The sequence below is a fragment of the Salmo salar genome, chromosome ssa23, assembly GCF_905237065.1.
Source record: "Salmo salar chromosome ssa23, Ssal_v3.1, whole genome shotgun sequence".
Classification (NCBI taxonomy): domain Eukaryota; kingdom Metazoa; phylum Chordata; class Actinopteri; order Salmoniformes; family Salmonidae; genus Salmo; species Salmo salar.
Genome location: NC_059464.1, coordinates 39968497 through 39979740, shown reverse-complemented (window position 1 = coordinate 39979740; position 11244 = coordinate 39968497). Strand labels below are relative to the sequence as shown.

Below are 11244 nucleotides of genomic sequence, written 5' to 3'. Positions count from 1 at the left end.
TTTGTTTTCCAATTTTCCCAGAAGTGGTTAGATTCTATGGATTCTTCAATTATATTGAGCTGATTCTGATGTGCTGTTCCTTCTTTTTCCGTAGTGTATTTCTGTATTGTTTTTGTGATTCACCATAGTGAAGGCGTAGGCTCAGTTTTTCTGGGTCTCTACGTTTTTGGTTGGATAGGTTTCTCAATTTCTTTCTTAGGTTTTTGCATTCTTCATCAAACCATTTGTCATTGTTGTTAATTTTCTTAGGTCGTTTGCTTGACATTTTTAGAATTGATAGGGAACCTGAGAGGTCAGAAACACTGTTTAGGTTTTCTACTGCCAAGTTTACACCTTCACTATTACAGTGAAACCTTTTGTCCAGGAATAAGGGATTGAAGGGATGGAATTTGTTGTTGCCTTGAAGGGATTGCAGTTATTGTTGCCTAGTTGTTTTTTGGTAGATTTCCACACTACTTTACTTCCATCTATAGCATTTCTGAATATTATTCAGTTCCTTTGGCTTTGATGCCTCATGATTGATCATAGCTCTGTTCAAGTAGACTGTGATTTTGCTGAGACCTGAAAGGGGTTACAGTGGACTGAGTGTGAATGCTCTAAGAGACTCTGGGTTGTGGTCAGTGATAAAGTAGTCTACAGTACTTCTGCCAAGAGATGAGCTATAGGTGTACCTACCATAGTAGTCCCCTTGAAGCCTACCATTGACTATGTACATACCCAGCATCTGACAGAGCTGCAAGAGTTCTGAGCAGTTTTTGTTGGTTATAGTTGTGTCTTGGGGGGCATATGGGGGAGGGAATGCTGTCACCTCCAGGTAGGTGTTTGTCCCCCTGTGAGCTGAGGGTGTCGGGTTCTTGTCCAGTTCTGGCATTTAGGTCACCACAGAGTAGTACATGTCCCTGGGCCTGGAAATTGTTGATCTCCCCCTCTGGGACTGAGAAGCTGTCATCGTTAAAATGTGGGGATTCTATCGGGGGGATATAGGTAGCACACATGAGGAAATTTTTCTCTGTTGAGATAATTTCCTTATTCATTTCTAGCAGATGTAAAATGTTCCTGTTTTGACTAATTTAATAGACTGGATTAGGTCTGCTATATACCAAATTAGCATACCCCTGAGTCTCTTCCCCATTTCACACCTGGTAGTTTGGTGGATGGGACTACCAGCTCTCTGTAACATAGAGGGCTACCAGTGGATCTGTCTCCTTCATACCATGTTCCTTGTAGGATGGCAATGTCTGTATTTCCAATTTTTTGATTAATTTTTGGTTCCTGCTCTTTAGGCCAAAGATTGATTACTTCAGACCTTGTACTTTCCAGGATGAAATAGTAAAGCTTTGTGTATCTAGTGTTGTTTTTTGTGTGGTTTATCCCATCACAGTAGTTGTGAGCAGAGCATGTTGAGCATCTTATACGTTCCTCTTAGGTCGCAGGATGGGGCTTGGGCGGGTGTAATTGTTGGGGTTGTCCTGCTGTCATGTTGAGGTCCTTGCCGCAGGGGCGGGGGGCATGGGGTGGGCAGAAGGGGCATAGGTCTGATATGGGGGGCCTATAAAGGGTGTGGCCAGGGTGTGGCTGGTGATGCTGTGGTGTTGGTGTAGGTCCTCTTGGTGTGGGTTCTCTGTCTCTGTCTGTCTCTCACTCTTTCTCTCACTCTCTCTATCTCTTTCTCTCACACACTCTCTGTCTCTCTCTCCCTCTCTGTCTCTCTCCCTCTCTGTCTCTCTCTCCCTTTCTGTCTCTCTCTCCCTCTCTGTCTGTCTCTTTCTCAAATAGCTTTATTGGCATGGGAAACATATGTTTACATTGCCAAAGGAAGTGAAATATATAATAAACAAAAGTTATTTTTTTGTCATATGGCTATATACAGTGTTGTAACGACGTGCAAATCTCTCTCTCTCACTCGCTCTCTCTCTCTCCTGGGATCCTGTGACTGGTGGTCTCTTTCCCTCCGTCTCTCCTCTTTCACAAGGGACAAAGCCATGAAATTCCCCTGGACTATGCTAATAACCCTAGCATTATACCTTGCCAGGTGTTATTCTATTATGAGAATGTGATGTACTGTACAGTGCCTTCAGAAAATATTCACACCCCTTGACCTTTTCCACATTTTGTTGTGTTACAAGATGGGATTCAAATGGATTTAATTGTAATTTTTGGTCAACGAGCTACACAAAATACTTTGTAATGTCAAAGTGTAAGAAAATTATAATATTTGTAAAAAAAATAATAATAATGAAAAACAAAACATTAATATATCTTCAGTATATTAGTATTCAACCCCTTGAGTCAATATACAGTAACAGTCAAAAGTTTATTTTTGACTGGTACTGGTAATATTTTCTACGTTGTATAATAATAGTGAAGACATCAACACTATGAAATGCCACATATGGAATCATATAGTAACCAAAAAAGTGTTAAACAAATCAAAATATATGTTATATTTGAGATTCTTCAAAGTAGCCACCCTTTGCCTTCATGACAGCTTTACACACTCTTGGCATTCTCTCAACCAGCTTCATGAGTTAGTCACCTGGAATGCATTTCAATGAACAGGTATGCCTTGTTAAAGGTTAATTTGTGGAATTTATTTCCTTCTTATTGCATTTGAGCAAGTCAGTTGTGTTGTGACAAGGTAGGGGTCTGACCTTCATACTTTAAGGCATGAAAGTCAGTCGTCCGGAAAATTTCAAGAACTGTGAAAGTTTCTTCAAGTGCAGTCGCAAAAACCATCAAGCGCTATGATGAAACTGGCTCTCATGAGGACCACCACAGGAAAGGAAGACCCACAGTTACCTCTGCTGCAGAGGATAAGTTCATTAGAGTTACCAGCCCCAGAAATTTCAGCCCAAGTAACAGACACATCTCAACATCAACTGTTCAGAGGAGACTTCGTGAATCAAGCCTTCATGGTCAAATTGCTGCAAAGAAACCACTACTAAAGGACACCAATAAGAAGAAGAGACTCTTTTGGGTCAAAAAACACAAGCAATGGACATTAGACCAGTGGAAATCTGTCCAACCACTGTGTCTTTGTGAGACGCAGAGTAGGTGAACGGATGATCTCTGCATGTGTGGTTCCCACCGTGAAGCATGGAGGAGGAGGTGTGATGGTGTGGCGGTGCTTTGCTGGTGACACTGTCAGTGATTTATTTCGAATTCAAGGCAAACTTAACCAGCATGGCTACCACAGTATTCTGCAGCAATACGCCATTCCATCTGGTTTGCGCTTAGTGGGACTATCATTTGTTTTTCAACAGGACAATGACCAAACACACCTCCAGGCTGTGTAAGGGCTATTTGACTAATAAGGAGAGTGATGGAGCGCTGCATCAGCTGACCTGGCCTCCACAATCACCTGACCTCAAGCCAATTGAGATGGTTTGCAGAATGCTGTGGTAGCTATATTCTGTACAGGCTTCCTTATTTCACTCTGTCATTTAGCTAAGTATTGTGGAGTAACCTCAATGTTGTTGATCCATCCTCAGTTTTCTCCTATCACAGCCATTCAACTCTGTAAGCAATGTTCTCTCCAAAAAAATGTAGGCACTGAGCAAATTTGAATGTTGTGAAAATTCTGTGCAACTACTGGCGCGCGTTTACTGTGAACATTGAGGCTGTACCCACTTTAAGTTACAGTTATAACAGCGGCGAAGTAGGCTATTGTGGCAATTTGATCATAATGTAGGCCTATCAGAGTGGCCTACCATCAAAAACAATGGAGAAAATTTACCCCATAACTTTTAGCTGTTCTATCATTCAGCCTACAGTGGCAGCCAATGTGTGGTGTTCAATGCCTAGTTAAATAAAGGTTTATTTAATGGAATGTAGGCCTACATTCCATGAGACTTTTGAAGAAACATGTAGGGCATGACATTAACCTTTTTATCCACTGGAGGTGAGTGAAAATATTTTGTTGTTTGATGCAAGAAACCACTTTACAAAATAAAATGAATTATTATCCCATACCATTATTACAGAGAATCAGACACATTATGCTACCCTCTGCCTTTTGGCTACTTAGCTTATTCAAGCCTGTCTCAAAATACAACACTGCCCATTTAAAACATAAAACAAATCTCTTTAACTGACTTTCTTTTCAAAGATGTCTAGACATGTACACATTTTGTGCTCTTGAAGGAAGCAACATCTCCCCTATTGCTGACTAGAAATTAGCTATAACTGGGCTAATACCTCACTTACTAGCAAAGAATATGAAAAAATGTGCACACGTGGCTACATGCAAGTCTCACTTTGATCTCAAAACAAGCACATCTACTCATATCTAAAAACATAATTCCACTTCGACATTATTGTAGGGCACGACGCTGGAAACAGGAAGCAGGTACAGGGAGAAAACAGGACTGAACCAGCGTCTGGAAGGGACAAAGTAATGAAATCAATGCTGACACAGGGAATAATGTGAGGAACAGACAGATAAAGGGAAGGCAATCAAATAATAATAGAGTTCAGGTGGGTCCAATGAGGCGCTGGTGCGTGTAACGAAGAGGACAGGTGTGTGTAAAGATAGGCAGCCTGGCGCCCTCGAGCGCCAGAGAGAGGGAGAGCGGGAGCAAGCATGACAATTACAGGCTATTGTGTGTAGGCCAGTGACTCAATCGCAATGTAATCCATTTAAATTCAACAAAATGTGGAAAAAGTCAAGGGGTGTGAATACTTCCTGAAGGTACTGTACAGTTGAAGTCGGAAGTTCACATACACTTAGGTTGGAGTCATTAAAACTCGTTTTTCAACCACTCCACAAATTTCTTGTTAACAAACTATAATTTTGGCAAGTCGGTTAGGACGTCTACTTTGTGCATGACACAAGTAATATTTCCAACAATTGTTTACAAACAGATTATTTCACTTATAATTCACTGTATCACAATTCCAGTAGGTCAGAAGTTTACATACACTAGATGACTGTGCCTTTAAAGAGCTTGGAAAATTCAAGAAAGGCATGGCTTTAGAAGCTTCTGACAGGCTAATTCACATCATTTGAGTCAATTGGAGGTGTACCTGTGGGTGTATTCCAAGGCCTACCTTCACACTCAGTGCTTCTTAGCTTGACATCATGGGAAAATCCAAATAAATTAATTGTAGACCTCCACAAGTCTGGTTCATCCTTGGGAGCAATTTCCAAACGCCTGAAGGTACCATGTTCACCTGTACAAACAATAGTACGCAAGCATAAACACCATGGGACCACGCAGCCGTCATGCCGCTCAGGAAGGAGACGCATTCTGTCTCCTAGAGATGGACATACTTTGGTGGGAAAGTGCAAATCAATCCCAGAACAACAGCAAAGGACCTTGTGAAGATGCTGGAGGAAACAGGTACAAAAAGTATCTATGTCCACAGTAAAACGAGTCCTATATCGACATAACCTGAAAGACCGCTCAGCAACGAAGATGCCACTGCTCCAAAACCGCCATAAAAAAGCCAGACTAAGGTTTGCAACTGCACATGGGGACAAAGATTGTACTTTGTGGGTAAATGTCCTCTGGTCTGATGAAACAAAAATAGAACTGTTTGGCCATAATGACCATGTTTATGTTTGGAGGAAAAAGGGGGAGGCTTGCAAGCCGAAAGAACACCATCCCAACCGTGAAGCACGGGGGTGACAGTATCATGTTGTGGAGGAGCTTTGCAGCAGGAGGGACTGATGCACTTCACAAAATAGATGGCATCATGAGGAAAGAAAAGTATGTAGATATATTGAAGCAACATCTCAAGACATCAGTCAGGAAGTTAAAGCTTGGTCGCAAATGGGTCTTCCAAATGGACAATGACCATAAGCATACTTCCAAAGGTGTGGCAAAATGGCTTAAGGACAACAAAGTCAAGGTATTGGAGTGGCCATCACAAAGCCCTGACCTCAAACCTATAGAAAATGTGTGGGCAGAACTGAAAAAGCATGTGCAAGCAAGGAGGCCTACAAACCTGACTCAGTTACACCAGCTCTGTCAGGAGGAATGGGCCAAAATTCCCCCAACTTATTGTGGGAAGCTTGTGGAAGGCTACCCAAAATGTTTGACCCAAGTTAAACAATTTAAAGGCAATGCTACTAATTACTAATTGACTGTGTGTGAACTTCTGACCCACTGGGAATGTGATGAAAGAAATAAAAGCTAAAATACATCATTCTCTCTACTATTATTCTGACATTTCACATTGTTAAAATAAAGTGGTGATCCTAACTGACCTACGACAGGGAATTTTTACTAGGATTAAATGTCAGGAATTGTGAAAAACTGAGTTTAAATGTAGTTGGCTAAGGTGAATGTAAACTTCCGACTTCAACTGTATGTGTATTTCATCTAATGTATATGGGCTCCAGTATCTATTTGATCATGTGGATTGTTGTGATAGTCTAGTTATGATGTCCAAGCTAAATTTCCCCTTAGGGATAAAGTTTGTCAAGCCAAACACTTTTTTTAATCCATATGCCAGCCTGTATGACTTGGTTTTTATCCATATGCCAGCCTGTATGGCTTGGTTTTTATCCATATGCCAGCCTGCATGGCTTGGTTTTTATCCATATGCCAGGCTGTATGGCTTGGTTTTTATCCATATGCCAGGCTGTATGGCTTGGTTTTTATCCATATGCCAGCCTGTATGGCTTGGTTTTTATCCATATGCCAGCCTGTATGGCTGTTTTGTCCTGCAATTATCCCATGTGGACCACCAGCCCATGACGGACTCACCTAAAACCAAAACAGAGACAGAGAACAGTTCATATTTTGTCATTTTTGTATTTTTGTCTCATTTTCACAAAACATGTACAAGGAAGGAAAAACCTGAGGTATTTTGCGTCAAGCAGCCTAAGGTATCAGGATTTTATTTAAAAAATGTACCTAAATTCATCAATATTCTTAGATACCTTGCTATTTACACAACATAACAACAATAATAATCATAATAATAATAATACATCAATACCAACAATTATAGCAATCGGGACAGCCTGCATCTTCTCTTAACATGTTTTTAAATAATTATAACAACATCTTTTAAAAATAAAGAGACTAGAAGGAAAGCCTCAGAGAACTGAACACAGGAAATCCAGGTCTGACCTTACAGCAGCACAAAGGTATAGGTCAAAGGTCACAATAGAGAAAAGCTAACCAAAGGAAAAGGAAAAAAACACATATACGTACATCATAAATAAATAGACAATCTCGCACCAGCAGAGCAATAGCATTCATTTATTCACTTCTGAATCACGTTCTAGTTTCATCCCTTCCGTTTTGTTTTGTTTTTATCAAACCTTTGGAAAATAAGAGAGTGAGAGCGATAGACTGATAGAGATAGTGAGGGCGTGACATGCATTGTGCTGATGTGCAAGCAATTGTGTACCCTGCGCCAGGCTTGGCTCACTGAAAGATCCCCTGAGAACAAACGAAAGGTGGTGGTATATCTTTGTGTGTGACTATAAGTGTCTGTGTGTTTATGTCTGTGTGTGTATGTGTGGAGGGGATTTGTTTCAGCTATGGGCTTCTCTCATATCCCAACACAGTTTAGTTCTGTGTGTGTGTGTGTGTGTGTGTGTGTGTGTGTGTGTGTGTGTGTGTGTGTGTGTGTTGTATTTGGAAACTAGCCAACAGAGTGAGTTTAGCAGTGTGTTAGGTGGATGTCTCTAACATTGTCAACTGTGTGGATCTACTTGCATATACCGGTAGTTGTTGTCATGAGCCCTGGAGAAATCAATAGTCCTTCCTACAATAATTTGCTCTTTAGTACTGGGTTGAATAAAGTTCTTCATTCTCGCTCACACACATTAACCGTCTCCCAGGAGATGCACTAACTGGAGCCCACAATCACAATAAATAACATCTTAATTACACTCAACTGAAGAGTCATCTCGGTGAACATAAGATGTTGAAAATACGTATTTTGAATGTATTTTGAACTAAAAATACCTATTTTCAACGTATTTTCAACCACAAATACATATTTAACATATTTTCAACCAAACATATGTATTTTCAACATCTTTTCAATGTAAATTCAACGTTTTCATGCTCATAGGGACTGTTCTTCACCATACCACACATCTGGTGATGTCACCAGAGGTAAGAGCAGGGGTGGGCAAACATTTTGGCTCGAAGGCCACATCAGGATTTAGGGAACCGATTTGTATGTCAAAATCAATTTCGGGGCCAGAAAAAGGGCAGTTATTTGGAAATATACAGGTCTATTATAATTTCTACAAACATTCTATCTAGTTTTAGACATTCAAATGTGGCCTAGAGTAGTTTTTAAACCCTAAATAATAATTTGCCCCCCATTTTGTTAGTTGTTTTTACTGAAACCTCCCATGGGCCGGATTGAATGAGCTGTAGTTTTCCCACCCCTGGGTTAGAGTGTGTTGGTACCCTCTTAGGAAGTGGATGGGATACTCGTTTTTGAAGAGTAACAGAAAAGTGCATTTCAACGTCAGATGAAACCCAAAATACATAACTCTTCCTCCAAACAAGGAACAGCACATATTGCTTGCTTGTAGTTTTGTGTGCATGAGTGTGTGTGTGCATGAGTTTGTGTGTGCATGAGTGTGTGGTTGTATGTGTTTCATAAATACCATACAACAAAAACTGAGATTAACGAAGGAAAATGAAAAAGTCCACAAAACATTCTATTATTTCTCATTACCAGAATGAACAGATCAAATAAATTACAACCAGAACTGAGATTTTTTGTTGTTGATTAAAAGTCCATTAAAATCGCTATATATATATTCATATAGTATATATAGTATTTGTCTGTCTGTCGCCAGCCCTGGAGCATGCTCTGGGAGGCTGGGGTGGGGTATACTTGGGGGGTGTGGAGTGAGACATGCGAGTACTGAACTCCACTACAGGGAGGGCGTAACTTAGACCTAACTCCTCTCCTCCCCACCGCCCCAACAGTCACGTCACACTGTTAAACACTGGAAACAAGGAAGCAGACGAGTATTGCGGGAAAATACAATGCCAGTCTTTATCAGTCACTATGAGTCCTCTTAAACTGCAAAGTCTTTGTAAACCATGATGGGCTGACACGCCAACAATGGAGGATTCGTCATTGTTTTGATGCAGTACCACCGGTATAGACTCTTAGGAGAGTCTGAATAGTCTCTCTCTGCATTGTGCTGTGGTGCGTTTCTGGGGTACAGAGCTCTTTCTAAGTCTTTGTAATGAAGGGAGGGGCAGACTGAGCCATGCTGGGGGTTGTGGTTCTCTGGGGCTGAAGTCTTTGAAATTAAGGGAGGGGCAGACTGAGGCATGCTGGGGATTGAAGTCTTTGGGAGGAAAGCACTTGGCTACGTCTCAAATGACACCCAATAACGAAAATAGCACTATACTTTTGGTGACTTTTGGTCAAAAGTAGTGCACTATATGGGTGATAGGGTGTTGTTTGAGATTTGCCCCTGGATCTGTTTTTCTTTAACTGACACCATACAGAGGAAATAGTTCACAGTTCATAGTTCAGTGTCAGTGCCCCATAGCCCTCCGTCTTTCCCCGTAGTTGTTCTCTTCAGAGCTTTGGTTGGTAGTACTGTAAATGTAACCTAGGAAATCGACAGCCTGCTGAACCCCATGTCTAGTCAAGGAACGCTAGCTAGATAAGGGACTCCCGGAATCTCTCTGGTGTTTCTGTCTTCTCAGAGTTTGAGTCTTTAACACGGTCTGTTTGGGGAGTGTAAATTTCCCACCTCTGTCCTCCCTCCTCCTTCAGGTCCGTTTCCCCTCCTCCCTGGGTGGGCCGGTTGTGGTCAGGAGTGCGGTTAGTCAGGACACCTCGATGATCTCCATGCTGCCAGAGAAGCTGGACTGCTTCCCCATCTTCTCCAGCTCCTCCCGGGAACGCGTATCGGAGATGCCCTCCTCAAACTCCATCTGACAGCTGCGCCGCTTGAACTGCTTCTCGGTGCTGTTGGAGGCCGTCCCATTGGCGACAGTCGTTGAGGAGTCCCTCTGTAATGGCGCAGATGACGACGATACCCTTTTGTCCCGCTGCACTTTCTCCCGTAGCCGCACCCCCTCGCTACAACCGAACGCCACGTACGCAGAGCTGCTTCCGAATCGCACTTCCACCCCTCCTCCTCCGTCTCCTCCTAGTTCCATCCCTCCTTCCCCTACCTCTTCAGCTCCGAAGTACCAGGGGGCGTCGGCAGTGGGGGTGACAGGTGTGACTGGGGTGGTGGCCTGTACTGTGTCTCTGTGTTTGGTCCACATGGTTCCGGACTCTTTGGGGGGCAGAGAGAGAAGCATGGAGCCCTTTAGGCTCTCGTCCAGGCTGGGGCTCTTGTGAACGGGCAGGGAGCGTCCCAGAGTCAGACTCAGGGACTGGGGTTGTACCGGGGAACTGGCTGTGGATCCAGATCCAGGGCCGTGCTTGGCTTTCCTCCTGGGCCTGGACGATGATGGACCTCCAGAACGAACACCCCCCTCACTGGGACCCCCAACGTCGAGACCTCCGATGCTGCCGCCGCACCCCGGGGAAGGGAAAGGTGACTCGGCCGAGCTGGGGCTGTCTGGGACAGGGGAGAACTGAGGGCAGACACCATTGACAGGGGGGCTGTCCAGCTTACATAGCTTGGGCACGTCTTCGGAGTGTGTGGGCGCTGCCAGGTGCAGGCAGTGGGGGCTGCTGGGGGAGTAGACAGACTTGATGTCCAGGGAGAAGGATCGCTTCAGCCGGTTAGTGTCCAGGATGCGCTCGGCCGACAGGTGGAGGCCGTTGAAGCCCTGCTGGAGAGAAGTCGGCGAGGGGAGCTTCGGTTCTGGTGGGGTCTGGGGCTCTATTGATGAAGTGTCATGGTGACTGTTGACTTCTGACCCTGAGCTGAACCCGTTGACCTCTGAGCCCTGGGATTGACCTTTGCCCTCTGAGGTCTTGTCGTCTGACAGCGCCTGGAGGAGCCGCAGCCCCTTCTCAAACTCCAGCAGCTGGCCCAGGAAGTTAAAGTTGGGCGATATTGAAGGCCGTCGGTCCTTCACAAACCTGGTCAAGAGGAAATAAGAGGGAAAAATGTTAGTTCCAGTTAGAGTTGGGGCTCCAGATGCAAAGTAAAGCAAAACAAATACTTTGTAAAGTTCTTCTAAGCTACTTCCTGTGTAAACCTAATATTCATCGTTGGGTTGCGTGCATTTAAGTAGCAGGTTACCCCCGAATGAACTGGTGTGAACTAACTGCCACACAAAAGATGATCCTAGGCAACACAACTAGTTCCTACTGTACACTAGTTCCTCTGGC

At 43.4% G+C, this 11244-nt stretch overlaps 1 protein-coding gene across 3 annotated transcripts in view; it reads right to left on the bottom strand.

The window, feature by feature from the left end:
- Nucleotides 1–6741: 6741 nt before the first annotated feature.
- The window catches only part of LOC106584592 (dual specificity protein phosphatase 8), a 108959-nt gene continuing 104456 nt past the window's right edge, over nucleotides 6742–11244 (bottom strand). For all 3 annotated transcript variants that reach the window (XM_014170054.2, XM_014170055.2, XM_014170057.2), the window contains one exon: nucleotides 6742–10992. In XM_014170054.2, coding sequence (XP_014025529.1) covers nucleotides 9777–10992 — 1216 coding nt within the window. In that variant the 3' untranslated portion in view covers nucleotides 6742–9776. The remainder of the gene's footprint in view (nucleotides 10993–11244) is intronic.